Here is an 18,224-nt window from a genome sequence, read left to right on the forward strand (position 1 = left end):
AGCTTGTAGAGACCCTAGAGTACTTAGCCAACACCACCATGATCTTCTCCTAGTCCAAGAAGGTGGACCAGAACCAGCTGATGATTCCAGAGGTGGACCTGATGCCCATGGAGCTGCAGCCCAACCCGCAAGTAAAGAAGATCAGCCTCGGCCTGGAAGACCCTGCCAAGATGGCCCTCATCGGGATAGAGGAAGATGCGCTCACCAGTTTCCTCTGGGACAACTCGGACATATTCACGTGGAAACCATCCAATATGCCCAGTGTCCGTGGGAGCTGGCTGAGCACCCCTTGGAGCTGAGCAAGACAGCAAGGGCGGTCAAGCAGAAGTTTTGCCATTTCGCTCAAGATCGCAAGGAGGCCATTAGGGTAGAACTAAATAAGCTCTTAGCTGTCGGATTCATCTGTGAATATAAGCACCCTGACTGGTTAGCAAATCTAGTCCTTGCAAAGCAGAAAACTGGTGAATGTAGAATGTGTATCAACTACATCGATCTTAACAAACACTGCCCTAAAGACCCCTTCCCTCTTCCCCGCATTGACCAAGTCGTGGACTCCACGCCGGTTGCACCCTGTTGTGCTTCCTCGATTACTACTCGGGCTATCACTAGATCGCCCTCAACCCCGCCGACCAAGATAAGACCACGTTCATAACGCCCTATGGCATCTATTGCTACAACACCATGACCTTTGGGTTAAAAAACACCAGCGCCACCTACCAGAAGGCAATCCAGGGTTTCCTCAAGAAACAACTCAGCAAAAACATAGAGGCATCCGTCAATGATATAGTTGTCAAGACCAAAGATGAAGAAAATTTCATCGCTGACCTCGCCCAAATCTTCCACAGCCTCTGGTCCTATCGATAAAAACTCAACTCGGGCAAATGCAGCTTCAGCGTCCCATTTGGAAAGCTCCTGGGCTTCATGGTTAGCCAACATGGAATCAAAGCTAACCCTATCAAAGTTGATGCCATCAGGAACATCGTGCAGCCAGCCGGCAAAAAGGACGTCATGAAGCTCACAGGCATAATGGAGGCCCTTAGCTGTTTCATCAGCACGCTCGGCAAAAATGGACTCCCCTTCTTCAAGCTGCTCACAAAGGCGGACAAGTTTGAGTAGGATGAAGAGGCCCGCAAGGCCCTCCAGGAACTCAAAACATTCCTCTCAACCCTTCCCATTTTGACAGCCCCGGCCAACCAAGAAACGCGGCAGTTGTACATCTACGCGACAACACATGTCGTGAGCATGGTACTAGTCGTAAAATGTGAGGAACTTGGCCATGCCCACATGATACAAAGGCTGGTATATTATGTCAGTGAGGTCCTAAGTGACTCTAAGGTCCGCTGCACGTAGGTTCAGAAATTGCTCTACGCAATCCTGATCACCTCCCGTAAACTACGTCACTACTTCCAAGCACACAAGATCCGGGTGGTTTCCTTCTACCCAATCAGTGAAATCCTACACAACAGGGATGTCCACAGCCGAGTCATCAAATGGTCCATGGAACTGGGGGAATTTGACATCGACTTCTACCATTGTCATGCGATCAAGTCCCAGATACTGGCCAACTTTGTCGCTGAATGGACTGAGATTCAAGACCCACCCTACCTGGAAAGGTTGGAACACTGGACAATGTAATTTGATGGCACCCTCAATCTTGAGGGAGCCAACACTGGGGTCCTCTTCATATCCCCAAACGGAGGGCAGCTCAAGTATGTACTCCAGATCCACTACAAGGCTACCAACAACGGCGCCAAGTACGAGGCCCTCATTTAGGGGCTCTGCATCACCGCCTCGCTCGGCATCAAGCGCATCCTCATGTATGGTGACTCCAAGGTTGTCATCAAGTAGGTCAACAAGTCCTGGGAGTGCACCGAGGGAACCATGGACACCTACTGCGCTGAGGTCTGCAAACTCGAGGCACACTTCAACAGTCTTGAATTCCATCACATCCACAGTGAACACAACGTCGCCGCCGATGTCCTGTCCAAGCTCAACTCGAAGCGCGCCCAGGTCCCAGCCGGCATGTTCATCCAGGACTTAAGGAAACCCTCCATCAAGATCCTGGACCCAGACCAAGCTGACAGCAATGCCCAACCTCAGGCCGACTTAGCGTCTGCTGATGTCCTCATAATCCAGGTGGAGGAAGACTGGCAAGCACCCTTTATTGCATTCATCACTGACAACATGTCCCCTGAGGATAAAGCCGAGCACAAAAAACTAGCAAGACGTAGCACCAACTACATTGTAATTAGTAAGGAATTGTATAGGAAGGCCACATCTACCGGCATCCTAATGAAGTGCATCCTCCGCAACGAAGGCATCAAACTCCTCCATGAAATCCACTCGGGTTCATGCGGGAACCATGCCACCTTGGGCAGCTAGGTCAGGAAGGCGTTCCGCTCAAGCTTCTTGCCAACCGCTATCGCTAATGCAAAAGAGCTCATCTAGAGGTGCAAAGGGTGCCAGTTCTTCTTCAAGCAGCAGCACCTCCAGCTCAAGCTCTCTGCACAATCCCACCATCTTCGCCCTTCGCATGCAGGGGGCTAGACATAGTCGGCCCCTTCAAGACTGCTCCGAACAGATACACCCACATCTTCATGGCAGTCAACAAATTCACCAAGTGGATCGAGGTCAAGGCTGTCACTAGCACAGAGTCGGCCAAAACCGCTCAGTTTATCAAAGAACTCAGCCATCACTTCAAGGTATCCAATAGGATGATCACTGACCTAGGCAAGCAATTCACAGGATCTGAGTTCTAGGATTTCTACTAGGATAACCTGATCAATGTGTACTACTCCTTAGTAGCTCACCCACATTGCAACGGCCAAGTCGAACATGCGAATGGGATGGTCCTCCAATCCCTCAAGTCTCACATCTTTGACGACGCATCCAAGTATGCCACAGGATGGCTCCGTGAGTTACGCCATGCCATTTGGGGCCTCTAAACCCAAAAGAGTCAGGCTACCAGCTATAATCCCTTCTTCCTGGTCTATGGCTTTGAAGCTATGCTGCCAACAGACGTGGCCTTCGGCGCTCCACGAATCCCATACTATGAGAAGGGTGAAGTAGAAAAGAGTCGACAGGTCAATATTGACAGCCTGTAAGAACATCACGGAGCGGCTCTCATCCAGCACGTGTGGCATGAGCAGCAGATTCGACACTACCATGACAAGAATGTCAAGGAACGTCCACGAATGCTCATTCAACATCGGTAACCTAGTGCTCCGCCAGATCTAGTCCACCAAGAACATGCACAAACTATCAGCCCACTGGGAGGATCCATTCATCATCAAAGAGGTCATCCAGCTTGGCACTTACCAGCTGTAGTGGGCGGACGGCTCAAGCGTCCCCAACCCTTGGAACATCCAACACTTGCGGTGCTTCTACCCTTAGGACTTAAAAGCTATGTACTCTTTTTACATTTTACATTGAGTAAATAAAACCTCAGAGGTTCTTTTCATACCTACTACCTTCTTACTTTCTTACTCGATCTCTTACTCACACTCAGGGGTTGTGCAACCTGATCATAGACCACACCTTCATCGTTACGCTCAGGGACTTGCCCCGTTACGCGCCGACCTCCGGGTCTCACCCCTTCTCCTACCCCTCTCATGGCAAGTACGACTAACTCGTGTGGATGGCATCCTAGCTCGCTAAACCCAGACAATCTTACGTCCACCCCCTCCACAAGCTCGAGATCCACTCCCAGCAGAGTGCTGGCCAGGCAAGGTTGGACGCTTAGCGGCTACAGGCCTAATCTACACGATATCCTATCGTATACACCAAAGGAGGGATTGATGTTTTCCATATTCACGAGTTAATTGACTAGCTTACTTGTCTCATGGCACAGATTGATACACATCATAATTTTTCCATTACAGGTCCAACTCCTTGACTACTTCCTCTGCAACCTATTGATACCGGTCGGCCAACTCTGGAAGGTTATCAAGATCGAAGCCCTTGGCAACCCCCCGCTCTGACGCACTCCACGGCCAGTCGAGGGAAATGCATCTTGAGAAACACAATGACATTCTTCATGCACTCCACAGCGGTCTCCTTCATCTATGCCTTCAGCCAACCAGGAGCACTCCTCAGACGGTCCAACAGCAACGTTGGCTCGGCACGATTGGCCTCGGGCTAGACCATGTCCATCATGTAGCCCGTGGCTGACCGAAGGTCTTCTAGCTTCACCTCCAACCCTACAATGATCACCTGATCATGTTGAAGACTGTGCATTGCTGCAACCAAGCAGCGGTCCATATCCTTGCACAAGCTAGCCTCATAGGCAAGTTTTTGTGACACAGCATACACACGATGCACGACAATGTCATGGTCTTGCTGCAATCAAGCATTAGCAGCTTCACACTCCTCGAGGTCTCTCTTAAGGCTAGCCTCTTTCTTCTCGGCATCTGCAAGGCACACAACAAGAATAGAAGAATTAGCATTACCCTCCCGGATCGGGGCTATCACGAACAAGATACCTATGTACCCTTCAGTATGGCATCAAGGTCACCCTGGACCTCCTTGGTGATCTTCTTCTACTCCTCAAGCACCCAATCTTTTCATTGGAGCTGCTCTACGGCATCCTCCTTGGCCTTCCTGAGCTCGGCCTCCAGACGCTCAGCCTTGAGGCGATACTCCTTGGCACAATGGATGGTGTCCGCCCTCTTGTGCGCACGCTCAGCCGGATTCTGTACAAAAGTTACTCCAACATTTCAAAGAAGGAAGATAGGGATGAAAGTCAACATCAAGTTAGGTCAACCAACATACGTATAAAACCTCCCCGACCTTGGCCGAAGCTTCCTTCAGGACGACAAGATCCTTCTTGTCATCCACCACATCTTGCACCAAGGCTGTCCCAGAGAAGTCCAGCGTGGTGTGATCATCTTCCACGTGGGCATCGACGTCGGCATTGTAACGGCACCTCCCTGAGAGTCTCCTCCATCTGCACTGCGGCGGTAGCATCGGTGGCCCCAGGTGTGGAGACGGCAATGTCCCCGGCAGCATCTTGGCGTGATGGAGACTTTTGTTCGAGCCTCTTAGGCTTTACCACCAGGTCGCCATTGTGTCCAGCCTGGGTAGAAGAAGAAGATGCAGCTCCCAAGGCCGCATCAAGAACCCAACCTTCTCCCTAGGTCCCAACGCTGACTTCCTACAGGCTTCGCTCATCCTTCGTCACCGCCTCCCTGCTTGGTCAGTGTGGCACAGATAAAGAATGAAGCAATATACAAACAAACTTTCAACAATAAATGACGCCATGACCATACTCATAGTGTGCTCTTCTTCGCTCGAAACTTTAGGTGAAGAGGTGCTAGTGGCAGTAGGGTCGGCTCCTTCTACTTTCCCCCACAGATGTCTGCCTTCAGCTGCTCCTTCAGATTCTCCACATCGGCAGCAATTGTCTCAATGAGCTTGGCTTTCTTCTTCTTCACGGCCGGGCTGGGCGACACGGAGTCATCACTTAATACTCTGGATGAGGCTTCAGCGGGAAAGGTGGTTGCCACAGCTGGCGCCTTGGTCTTGGTGTACCCTGTTTTCCTTCTCTTCCCTTCCTCTGCCTCCGGCTTCTTCGCCTATGGCGCCTTGGATTCAACCACCTTGTGAACGGCCTGGCGCATCTGCCACCTAGTAGGAGTAGCACTCCCAGCCTCCATCCCGCTGCCTTGGACCAACACATCATTGTCGGAGACATCAAAGGACAAGTCCGACTCCCAATCTAGGGCAGCAGGTGGCTGCTCGACATTGATGGTGGGGCAGATCTTGGGTCATTGTCGGTCGGCCCCTCCAGGAAGCGGTGCTGGGTAGAAGAACTCAAACTCACGGCTCTAGTCAATCAACAGGATCAGTTAGAGAAGACGCAAAAGCAAAGCAGGAAAGCCAAACAATGCAATCAAGATCTTACTAGTTCAGCTGGCCTCTTGACAGAGAATGCCTTAGGGCAGCATTTGTTCTTGATGACACCACCGAAGAACTCGCAAACCTAGCCGGCAACCTCTTCCTGAGTAACCTTTTGTTGTACCTCCTAGGTCAAATCCAACGGACTCGAGTAATCGTATGTCGGATGGACCCTATCCTTGATTGGCTGCATCAACCTTCAGCAAAAATTGATGCTCACAGCTCCTGCTATGAGCCCACATCCCTTCAGGTCGGTGATCTCCTTTAGCAGCTGGTTGACCTACACAATCTCCTCAGAGGTCGGCTGGTTCGAGCATTCCGGCCTTGTCACAGGCGCATACTTGATGCGAGGTGGCAGCTCAGGCTTCTGGTTGGAACCAAGAAACCATTCCTTGTACCACCCCTTGTTCAAATCCTTGAGCTTCAGAGCAAAGTACTCGGCAACCCTCTTTGGTCGTAGTGAAAATGCACAACCATCGATTAATCTTGGTTTCCCCTTAGTCGACACAATCTTTAGTTGTTAGAGATATCTCCACAGATTGAAATGGGAAGGAATGCCAAGAAAAGCTTCGCAAAAGTGGATAAACACAGCCACATTGAGTATGGAGTTAAGGTTCAGATGCACTAACTCAATTTTGTAGTACTCTAGCAGCCCGTGAAAGAAATCCCTAGTTAGGATCCTAAATCCCTGCTCAAAGAATGCCGCAAAGATGATGGCTTCGGTCTTGTCCTCAGTGGGGAACTCCTAGCTTGCGGTCGCCTTCCAATCCAGGAGGGACTTGGCTCCGAGCAGGCTATTGTCGACGAGGGCATGGATCTGTTCCTCAGTCATCATGGACTTCACCCAGTAGGTGAGCAGGTATGATTCCTGCTCTGCCACCATTTCTTTGGTTTCTAATCCTCGCGGCGCAGATCGGATGTAGGTGGTCTCTTGGTTTGTATACGGCAAAGAATGGCGGTGCGGCAGCGATGACTGCAGCTTTCGGGCAAAGGGGCGGCGGATGTGTCTTGCGGATGCGGTGGCATGACCTAGGGCGCTCAAGCGCAGAGGCTATGGTGTTGGTGGCAGTGGCGTTTGCGGGTGAGCGAATGGAAATGAAAAGGAAACCATGCCTCTTCAGCTTTTGAAGGCGTTGACGGTGTAAACCTAGCAACGGAATCCTCGGGTCCGCTGTTACAGCGCAAGCGATAGACGGAATCCGCGGATTTTCTATTAAGTCTCATGGCGTGCCTCCTTGGCTCCACCAGTCCTCGCGCTCGGGGGTTGGGCGCCCATTTCAGGTCAACGTGCTCCTTGGCTCTGCCAGTCCTTGCGCTCGGGGGCTGGCGCCTATTTTAGGTCGATGTGCCTCCTTGGCTCAGCCAGTCCTCGCGCTCAGGGGTTGGGCACTTGTTTCAGGTCGGCGTGCCTCTGTGGCTCCACTAGTCCTCGCGTTCGGGGGCTGGGCGCTATTTCTAAAACCTAACAATACAAATACTACATGAATTCTTGACCATTGGACCGATTACTTTAATCTCTTCAATGCTTGGGGGCTACTCCATATGGAGTGCGTCTTGCAATGCCCTCCATGTGCTTCCCTTCGATCTACAGGATGGCCAGACATCCCGGAGCTCGGCAGTCGCATACACATGCACATTTGGTCATACGCCTGTGAAAGCTTCAATTTCTCTTTCTTTTTTGAGGACCGTGCAATCTCTCTATCCCTATGATGAAATCGCAACTTCAGACAATTAAATTACAAGCTTCATTGTGCATCTGTCAGGCTTCTGTTCGACTCCACATTGCTCGGGGGCTTGAGGGATAAGGGTACCGACGGGTCCCCACCGACCAGGATACTGGCCAACCTAACAAGTGGGCCCCACCCGACTATGGTGTGCGGGGCAAGGCATGAAGACGTGTGGAGCACTAGCTTGGAGGCTAGGCGAGCAGATTCCGCCCGGATATCATGGGATTCATGCTGTAGTTCAACTCAGATTGATTTCCTTGTAACAACCGATTAGGATTAGATCCTATCCGACTTGTAACCCAAGGTCGTCGACCTATATAAGGCGGTCATGGGTGCCCCCCGAGGGCACCTCAACTCTTCGCATCTCATACCAGCAATCCACCAGAACACAGGACATAGGGTATTACTCTCCGGAGGTCCGAACCTGTCTAAACATTGCATCTCTGTGTTACCATTTGAGTTCTTGGTCTTGCAATCTCCCCCGCCTACAAATCTACCACTTGGGTAACCCCCTGGTGGACTACCGATCACTAAATCTAACATAAACCCTAAGGGAAAGCCTTGTAACCAAGGCTTATTAGACTTCACATTTTTTGTTTCCAACTTTATCCTTCCAAGGATACACAAATGGTGTGAGTTTAGGTAAAGGAAACAATATAAAACTTGATTAGCAACAAGCTAAGGAGGAATGGGAGGTAAGATGGGTAACCTCGTAGGGAGCTCATATCCAACGTTATCTCGGTCATATAAGAACCAGTTTATTGAGCAAGTCTTTCCAGTGTATATGTGCAACCATACGAGCCAAAAAGGTATAGCCTTCGGGAATACCTATTTATGTAAAGACTTGATTCACACCCCACTAAAGAGTCTAGTAAACCATCCCAAGGGGCCATGGTGGGTAACAGATGAACCGGAGTAGGACTTTCGCATAGTCCCAAGTCTGGCCGGTATGGGTCATTGGTTGAGGTCTAGAGGACCTATTTTTATATCATGATATGATGCATCTTTTCCCGGGTTTATCCCTGATTGGACGTTGAATGGCCCCTGCTTAGGCCCTAGTGTTGTTGGTCTTGTAGGGTAGTACCGCCAAAGGACTTGGTATGGGCTACCCAATCGTATGGTTAAAGTTTACGGGCTTTGCAGAGTTAATTAATCTATTCAAATAGACGAGGTTCTTGGTCATGAACTCACATTGTCAAAGCTCTGTTTGATTAGTCACACCTTTCTTAATAAAAGTAGAAAATAAGGGGCGGATGCCCATGCTTCTTAAATAAGCAGGATCCTGACTATCGCTGCCATTAAAATATGAGAACTAGCAGGGGAGGCTTTATTTCCCCCTCCAGGGCCAAAACAACATTATTATTATAACAACTTTCTTTTTAAAAGCCCCGATGGTGCTACACTTTGCATATAGAGAACTTTCTCATAAAAACCCTAATCTTTCCTTGATTTACCTTACATGTCATTAACTTTTCAACGTTAAGATACTTGCTGAGTACTTCTGGCAAAAGTACTCAATCTTGCTTGTTTTGCCAGGTCTTCTAGGGAACCAGCTTTTGCCGTTTACCCTACATCCTGTTCGCTGCTTGATTATTCCTTAGAGGTGAAGATGACACCGCCATAACCCTTTCTATTTTCTCTTCTTCTTACTTTGATAATCTTTCCGATTAACGTGGTGCCAGATAATGATATAAAGCATGGTACTGTATTGCTTAAATGTAGACGCCCGAGGGGCGGTCCCCGCACCACCCCTTTTCTAAGGCTGAGGCTGGCAGCCATGAGACCTCCCCGACAGCTCCAAATCCTAAAGCCGGAAGCTCCTAACCCTAGCCAGTGGTAGCGCACAGCGGCGGTGAAGGGAGAGGAAGGAGGGAGAGGAGAACCGGCGGTGGGAGGAGATAGAGGAAGAGGAAGATGTGACGCTGATAAGCGGGATCCACACATATGTGACATATAGTATCCATCACTCCCGCCGCAGTCGCTACACCTTCATCTTCCGCACTGCCTCGCTGCCGATCGGCATCGACTGGACGGCCTCCCAGGCGACAGCAGTGGTGTCTTTGGCTGCTAGCGACGCCACCATCTCCAGCGGCTTGGTGCTGGTGATAGCATCCAGCACGAGGCGATCTTCCTGTAAGGTAACATGCAATGGCTGGATGCTCGATGGCTTCCCACAGATTTCTTGCCTCCATCTTGATCTTCATGACAAAGGACCACTCGGTGTAGTTTGACTTGGTGAGGAGCGGCCACTTTCACCGGCCCTCTGATTTGGATGATGCACTTGACGACTTCGATGTCATCATCCCTGCCGTCGCCGCTCTCACTGGCGTCAGACGCACCCTTGTGCCCTGGGGACTGTGGCCTCTCCTTCCAGGCGTCCTCGACTTCACAGGCGATTGCGAGGGAGTTCACCGAGGTGACTTCGATCCCGCCTGTGACCGCGTCATTTGCATAGAGCGAGCTACAGCACGCGCACTCCAATCCAAGACCCCAACCGGCTGTAATACCAATTGGAAGTACGCTCAACTCACCAGGATGTGAAAACTCAAGAACACGGAGGGAATTTTTGTGCTTCAAGATAGCAGTGTTTTCTGTTTATGTTGCTCTTATTTAAACAGAGGAATACAGAGATGAAATGGCCGTGATGGCCTCCTGGAATCTAGCCATGAGCAAATGACTCCACTACTCCTATCTCCTAGGACACGACCTCAGAGACTCTGTGACTGACTAACTGAACTTGACTAAGCAATCAAAGGACTCGACACACTAGCTAATGAACATTGACACCAATATTACAGCCAAAATTAACAATGTGGATGCTGGATGGGCATATGACATCAAGTCGACAGCCACAAATTTTATATCCTAATAAAGAGCGTAAGAGGCAGAGAGGGAGATATAGTAGGTATGCTCAAATGTCGGACCAACACACGAGAGAAATAGGAAACGTTGTGTAGCATGTCATCAAAAGAAAGCTAGATCCCCCTGATGTACATGGAGCCTATGAAAGTACTGAATGGTTCTATACAAACGATGCATACCACAGGCAAATGTTTGATCAGGAGGGCATAATGCTTCAATCCCTTTGTAGGTTCATTAGGTAACAAAACACTGTTTTGCACATTATATAGGTGACTACACAACACCCTCTCGATGCACTGTTGATGGGAGAACGGTGCGTAGAACTATATAGGTGTTCAGGTTTTTCAATGTTTCAGGGAGACAGATAAGATTTTTCAGGTATTGAGGATTTTTCAGCTACGGCGTTTGCATTTGGCTTGCTTTCTTATTGAGAGATAAGAAGCGCAGAGGACCAACAAAAGACTCATCTGCTCTCTCATATTGTCGAAGACGTGTAAATCCAAATTATTCCAGCACGCCAAATAGCTCCAATGCTCCAGGTAGTTTGTGTAGTACAATCCCATCAACACAACCATTGCTGCAAGACTCAACATTATGTAGAACAGAGGTGATGTGGAAGATAAGGGTATCACTTTCAGGGTACAACAAAATTTCTGTGGTTACATTTTTAGACGCAAGAACCTTCTAGCATACCAAAGAATAAAAGAAAAAAAAAAGTAAAAGGGCAGGTTTAATATGTCCATTACTACGATGAGTTAATCCACGAATCTTCGGTAACCCTCTGCAAGTTTTCTGTAAAACTTGACATCAGATGGCTTTATTTTGCTGATTGCGAACTGGAAGTGCCTCATTGCTACCTCTTTGATGTCAAAGTTCTCCTGTTGAAAAATTACAGTAGTTTATCAGCAAACTTCTGCTACCGGTAGTGAAGATGCACAAAGGCTTGTTACCAGAGCGGGAAAGAATTGAGTAGCATACATCAAGTGCCACAACAGCAGCTTCCCTGCAGACCAGCTTTATGTCCGCGCCTGTGTAGCCTTCTGTGAGTCTAGCAAGTTCCTCTAAATTCACGTCAGGACCACATGGTATGCTGCGTGTATGAATCCGGAAAATATCTGCACGGTCAGCTTCATTTGGCGGTTGCACATCGAGCAGCCTGTCGAAACGACCTAGGGTATACATCATTCAAAAACGTTGGACCAAATGAGCGAAGGAATCACACTATGCGTAAACCAAGCAATGCATTTACAAAAAAATAGACCCAGTAAACAACCTGGCCTCGTTAGTGCAGGATCAATTTTGTCAGGACGATTTGTAGCTGCAATAACAATTACTTTCCCGTCCAAACCTGTTGCCACAATATAATATTATGTATCATCAAAATATAGAGACCAACAGGATCTTGTAAACCACAAAATAAGTTGGATAACAGGTCATCAACACATTCCAACTGTGGATGAGCAGAAGCAAATGGCTAAGGCTCCAGTTAATTAATCATTGACTGGAGAGTGGAGACATCAAAATCAGATGTTTCATGCTTGGTTTATGTACAGTCAACAAAATACAGTACTGCTATTTGGCAAACCTCTAATCACAGCCTAACACACCTTAGTGGCTAGTGTTAGTGAGTTGATAAGCTGATAATAATATACCCTATACCCTAAGAAAACTTAAAGGAACAGACATGAAGCATCAAAAAAGGAATTTGCTTATGAAGCGATAAAACTCACCATCCATTTCCACAAGCAACTGAGTGAGGACCCTATCAGCAACAGAGGTGCCATCATTTTCATGCCCACGAGTTACTGCAAGTCCATCTATCTCATCGAAAAATATTATCGCCGGTGCATTAGCTCTTGCTTTTGCAAATAGCGATCTCACTGCTTTTTCAGAGTCACCGACCCATTTGCTGAAAAGTTCAGGACCCTTAACTGCAAGAAAGTTCAATTGTGCTTCAGAAGCTGCAGCGCGAGCCATCAAGGTCTTGCTGCAACCTGGTGGTCCCATCATTAGCAATCCTTTGGGGGGTTGGGTCCCTATACGTTTAAATGCTTCTGGGCATTCCTGCGGCCAATGGATGGCTTCAATTAGCTGCTGCTTGACATTGGCTTGACCACCAACATCTTCCCAACACACCTTTGGAAGCTCAAGCATCACCTGCACAGAATATGGTTGAGCAATTGGCATTGTTTTCCCGCAAGTCACATGTATAACTGTCTATATAGGAACTATCATGATAGAATCAATCAGTTACAGCCTTGGGTGGATAGAATTGATACCTCACGCATTGCACTTGGTCGAACTTTCGTTTTAGCCTTCTTAAAGTCCTCAGTGTTCACTGACAGTGCTTTTTCATCTATCGCATCATAAGACGCACTACATTTTGTGTTCACATAATAAGACTCACTACTTTTTGTGTTACTATTTGTGCACGGAGCATCATCCAATGACATGGCTGAGAAAGATGCCGGTAATGAGCTTTCTTGATAGCCTGAAGGATCATCAGTACCCCGAATATACTTATGTACACTAGAGTCAGGATGACCAAGTTGTACACTCAAATTTTCTTTTAGGCTGATATAACGGCGAAGAGCACACATTGCGGCCTCATTGCATAGTGCAGCTAGATCAGCACCTACAAATCCATGGGTCTCTAGAGCAATAGACTTAAGTTCGTCATCGTTGAGGGAGTGGCGAACTCCAATTAAAAGGTGGTGAAGTATGTCCATCCTCTGTCCTGGAGATGGCACTCCTGCAACCCAGTGAAAAGACAACAAATAATGGTCAATTTGGTTTTCGACTTATATCATTAGACAACCATGCTAATTCAACATTAGGACATTTAAATTTGATGCCATTAAGTGCAGGCCAACCTTAGTTTCAAAAAAAAAGAAAACCCTAACTTGCTATTAAACACGTAACAAAATCACCCACTAGGGATGACAGAACATACAGTACAAGGTAGTCCATTTCCTGTAAGTAAAAATTTTGGGCCAATCCTAAAGGCATGATGCTAGTCCACAAAATCAAAAGCCCAGGATTCTTAATGCATTCTGCACATGCATAAGCTATGTTTTAGTTGCAGGCAGTTTAGCATTAGAAGCAAGAATTGAACGTGGAGTAGACTACAGCCACGGCCTTTTATTTAAAAATATATGGATAACATCATTATACCTATTTCAATTTCCTTATCCAATCTTCCAGAACGTCGCAGTGCAGGATCAATACTATCAGGCCGATTAGTTGCAGCGATTAAGATAACACGATCATTAGGTCCTATCTCATCCATCAGTTTTAACAGAGTAGCCACCATTCTAATAGATAACTCCTCACCCCCTTCCGTCCTTGATGGAGCAATTGCATCCAATTCATCAACAAAAATCTGAAAGCAGCAAAGATACATGAGATAGATATGATACTGTTATGAATGGCAACATGATGGGATAATACCAATACTTCAAATACATAGCATTGCTCCTTGCTAACTAATACTTCAAACCATGGATGATGAGTGCATAATAATTTTAATATAAGTCAAATATGCGAATTTCACAAAGAAAAACAATGAGTGAACAAGACAAAAAAGAGGAGATGTTCCCAAGTATGAGCAGTGCAATTTTAATATGGGGAAGCTAACTGCTCTGGTAAAATTACTGAAGCATTGATAAAGGAGGCACTAGAAACAGGCTTCAAGCAAATCTCCTCCTTGTATGAACAGAGTGCATTTTGCATTAAGAAGAATATATATAGCCGAGCATAGTGATTTGCGACCTTGGGTGTGATAAAAATAGTGGAAATAGCTACAAGTTCAGTTTCATGAATTTTAATAGAAGATGCAGTTTTAAGACTTCAGAGTTGCAGAGCACATCAAGATACTATGACAGCTTGGGCTCAACAATACTACTCCCAAAAAAAATAAGTTGCCAGTATCATTCAAAAACAGCTTGGACTCAACAATACTACTCCCAAACAAATTAAGGTGCTAGTATCATTCAAAAACACCAGTCACAAAAGTCAGTAAAAAAACATTGTTCTTTTTCTAATGCATCAGGGGATTCAGTGTTATAAATTACAGTACTATCTGTGAAGCTCTATTTGGATTTTCATTTTTTACAGTTGGCTTGACAGTAAGAAGCAGCTGAGCATTTGAAGAAAATCTAACCACAGCAGGTGCAGCTTTCTTAGCTGAACTGAAAACATCATACAGAGATTGCTCACTTTCTCCATAGTAATGGCTGATGATCTCTGGTCCATTGATTGTGAAAAGGTTGAATCCTGCATCATACGTACAGGAAGAAACAAGAGAAGTTTTCCCTGTTCCAGGTGGACCATAAAGAAGAATACCTTTGTATCTGAAAACAATTCACATATCACAAATTGAAAGAATGGATTGTATGGATGAAAATAGGGGGATGTGTATATCTGTTAATGCAATACCTTGGCAAACCAATTTGATCAGAAAGTGAAAACGAAATTATTTCTTTTATGGTTTTTGACTCTTCAGATAAACCACCAAGCATTGGAGCATGATTGGAATCATCATTTCCTTTATTATAATAGTCGTAAACTTCCGATGGTAAATCTGTCTTATCCAAGCCAGGCTTCTCCGTGCAGACTGAATCACAAAGATGCACTTTTGTGGTTCTATCCACAAGGATTGAAACTAGGGTTCCCCCCAAGTTAGATGAATCTTCTGCATTAGGCAGTGTATTCCTTTTCTCACCAAAATCATCTCGAGCAGAGCTATCAAATTCTGCTCTCATCACCACAAACAAGGACAATTTTCCGCACATTGAGAGAGGAATAAAGTTCCCTTTTAGTAAGTGTCTACCATTAAGCCACCGTGTAGCTGAAGTCTGCAACAACGCATTAACTTTCTCATCAGCTAATGCTGATCTTGCAGTGGTTGGATCCAAGCACATTGAAGAGCCAATGTTGGATGCAAAGTCATGGGATTCCTTCCTATGCAATGGAGTAAAAGGAATCTTCTTAGGTGTCTCCATAAGCATTTCATTTCTTTCAGGGCGGTAGTCAGATTCTGACTGAATGCCACTGGAAGATTCAACCTCAGGTGGAACTAGGCCAAGATAAAGATTCTTACATTTTACTACCCGTAAAATATCTACATCATCACTATGCTTTGGGTCCTGAGATGTACATAAGGGGCTAATAAACAACGATTGACCTACTGAAGGGTATCCCAAAACACAAGCAAGATCCCAAGAGAGCTTGATGCCGTTCTTTTGAACCTAGTAAGACACCCAACCAAAACATTAAAAGTTCGTTACTCTCAGCAATTAGACAACAGGAGAAGCAAATTAGAATAGACATACCTCACGCGATGGGAAAACTGTGGCAACCACAAAGTTTCTCCCTGCTTCACCATAGAGAAGATCATTGTCAACAGCAAGATCAAAGAATCTGTTGCACTCCTCAAACAAATCGTCTAGTGGGAATCTATCTAATTGGTCACTTCTCGAAGATATTAGTGACACCTGCGAGCAAGGAAACAAACAAGGTTAGTCATCATTGAAAGAGAAGGAAATACAAACAAGTATCCAGTATGTTAGTGCTTCGCAGAGACTCTGAAGTTCAGTATAGCACAATTGCGTGTGCGTCTCAATTTGGCTCATTAACAAACACACATTAGTAGGCTCACAATATATGGAATTGCCACCAATTGGTAATTGCCATCAGATTACAGCTCCCAGTCATAACATAAATACAAATTTGAGCAACAAGCTCTAAATTCCTTGAACTGATTCTAGCTGTGTGACTGTGTCTAAGGTGGTTCAGATAAAAAATTTGCGGAAACAAAAAGACCAAAAGGAACAAGACTGGAAGCACAAAGGGGGAGCAGGCAGGAGCTTACGGAGACGAGGCACCCGGGCCGCATCCCGGCGCCGACCATAGCGGCCTCGGAGAGCCAGAGCCTCCCCAAGCCGGCGCCGCCGCTCCCGCCCCTGGGGGCCACTTCAGAGACGGTGCCGGCGAAGCAACCCTCGCCGCCGCGCGGCACGAGCGCCGGGAAGCGCGCTGCGGCGGCCGCGGCGATGGAAGGGAGATCGACGCTTCGCTCTCCGCCACCGCTGCCATCGCGAACGCCGGGGCCACGGGAGGAGCGGGAGGAGGGGGTGCGCGGGGACGGCTGCGGCGACGCCGCCGCCGGCTGCTGCTGCGGCCTCTTCTTGCCCTTGGAAGGAGGCATGGCGGCGGCGGGAGGATGGACTTTGGTAGGGTTTAAGACGATTTTGCAGATTTGGAGATCGTTGTGCTTGCTAATATTGGCTGGGGAAAAAAAAGAGGATGCGCACGCCGGCAATGCCGCTGGTGGAGGAAGGCGGCGCGGCGGCGAGCCCCTAAAATCCTGGAAGACGCGTCGGGTTCGGCCCTTGGGCCCAAATGAACCGCCCCTGTGAATGACCTCTGATCGGCCCAACTTTCCTGCACAGACAGAGAGAGGGAGGGAGAGAGAGGGGGGTTATATCTGGCCCAAGCCAAATGAAGCCCACGTACGCTAGGGCCCACCGGCAAACCCAATTGTGGCACCAAAGGAGGCCGGCCGGTGACTACATAGAGAGAGCTAGCAGCGGTGGTGGTGGACAACAGCTGGCCTGCCTACGTGTACAAGTATTTGTTTGCGTGCTAGCAATGCAGCTGACGTGGCTCGGCTTGTTCGGCGATGGATCCTTCGTCCTGTCCAAAGTCAAGGCCACGTCGACGCTCGAAATGTACAACGTGGGGCAGCACGTACAAATGCAGCGTAAAGGGTCAGACTGAACGATGTATAGATAGCTCCAATAGTGCGTCAGCACGACTTCTTCAGTTCAGGAAGCAGAGGAGGAGTCTGGGCCTCGCCGTTCCACCCGGCCCATTGTTCCCAGCATACAAATCTCAGGTTTAGAATGGAGTAGGCCCATGTAAGGTTGCGTGTGTGAGTTGTATGTGTGAGCGCTGGAGATATAGTCTAGGCCGGTGAGGAAAGAAGTCAAATAGTCTAGGCCGGTGAGGAAAGAAGCCAAGCATTTTGTACGAACAAAAAAATTTCCTCAGCTAATCTTCCTCGTCCTTCCTCTGGTTCCCTTCCTTCCTCTAGTTCATCTTCTCGATCCCTTCTATTTCGATATGGTTCCTAACATCCTGGTGGTATCACAGACACGACCCTGGATTCCGCTCCACCTCATCATCACTTCACCAGATTCCAAAATCGCGCCGGTGCCATGGATCCCAACACCAAGCTCATCCTCGACAATCTCACGGAGTCCGACCTCAAGTGGGAGCAGCGATTTGAGGACTTCGAGAAGCAACAGGGCGGCTGCTTCAATTGCTTGGAAAAGGCAACCGTGGCGTTCGACGACTAGTAGCCTCAAATCGAGGACGTCCGCCTTGAGGTCGGCAAGCTGGCGCGCTATTGGGATCGGTCGGTGCACGAGTTTGTCATGGGGACCTCCGGTATCCTTCCCAACCCCAAGTCGGCGTCGGGGCGCCCACCTGCTCCGGATCTCAGCGCCAACAGCCCCGATGGGCACTGCGTTGATCGACACCACCGGGACGATGGATTTGGATTGGTGTTCATCCAAACCCATCTCCTGGTCAAGAGTGTGTATACTCATTCCACTCCCCCTTCCCCTCGCCACCCTCGCTCTAGTTCACCTCCGAGTGATTTCCGCCATAATCGTTCTCAAAGTAGTTTTTATGATAACCCCCTTATTGGCAAGATCCCTAAAATAGAGTTCCAGC

At 47.8% G+C, this 18,224-nt stretch overlaps 2 protein-coding genes across 2 annotated transcripts; one reads left to right on the forward strand and one right to left on the reverse strand.

Annotated features, from left to right (window-relative positions):
• The first annotated feature begins 1,881 nt into the window (after positions 1 to 1,881).
• On the forward strand, positions 1,882 to 3,980 carry LOC140220211 (uncharacterized). Its single transcript, XM_072290237.1, has 2 exons — positions 1,882 to 2,244; positions 3,882 to 3,980. Exons 1-2 carry the CDS (start codon positions 1,882 to 1,884, stop codon positions 3,978 to 3,980), a joined length of 462 nt encoding a protein of 153 aa, XP_072146338.1.
• A 7,078-nt stretch (positions 3,981 to 11,058) lies between these two features.
• Positions 11,059 to 16,814, reverse strand: LOC117833416 (calmodulin-interacting protein 111). The gene is made up of 10 exons (XM_034712888.2): positions 16,357 to 16,814; positions 15,818 to 15,979; positions 14,922 to 15,733; positions 14,647 to 14,836; positions 13,659 to 13,866; positions 12,764 to 13,236; positions 12,215 to 12,641; positions 11,758 to 11,832; positions 11,463 to 11,653; positions 11,059 to 11,362 (listed from the first exon to the last, which is right to left on the reverse strand). The coding sequence occupies exons 1-10, from the start codon at positions 16,690 to 16,692 to the stop codon at positions 11,240 to 11,242; spliced, it is 2,997 nt and encodes a 998-aa protein (XP_034568779.1). The 5' UTR covers positions 16,693 to 16,814; the 3' UTR covers positions 11,059 to 11,239.
• Between the last annotated feature and the right edge of the window lie 1,410 nt (positions 16,815 to 18,224).

Source organism: Setaria viridis, chromosome 8, assembly GCF_005286985.2.
Source record: "Setaria viridis chromosome 8, Setaria_viridis_v4.0, whole genome shotgun sequence".
Lineage (NCBI taxonomy): Eukaryota > Viridiplantae > Streptophyta > Magnoliopsida > Poales > Poaceae > Setaria > Setaria viridis.

What these genes read in the sequence shown, in the direction of transcription:
- LOC140220211 (XM_072290237.1), top strand. Translation starts at nt 1,882, where the DNA reads ATGGACACCTACTGCGCTGAGGTCTGCAAACTCGAGGCACACTTCAAC. An exon ending in GACGTAGCACCAACTACATT is followed by an intron (nt 2,245 to 3,881) that starts GTAATTAGTAAG and finishes TTTCCATTACAG; the next exon opens with GTCCAACTCCTTGACTACTT.
- LOC117833416 (XM_034712888.2), bottom strand. Translation starts at nt 16,692, where the DNA reads ATGCCTCCTTCCAAGGGCAAGAAGAGGCCGCAGCAGCAGCCGGCGGCG. An exon ending in CAGTTTTCCCATCGCGTGAG is followed by an intron (nt 15,734 to 15,817) that starts GTATGTCTATTC and finishes GTGTCTTACTAG; the next exon opens with GTTCAAAAGAACGGCATCAA. An exon ending in AGAAAGCTGCACCTGCTGTG is followed by an intron (nt 13,867 to 14,646) that starts GTTAGATTTTCT and finishes TGCTGCTTTCAG; the next exon opens with ATTTTTGTTGATGAATTGGA.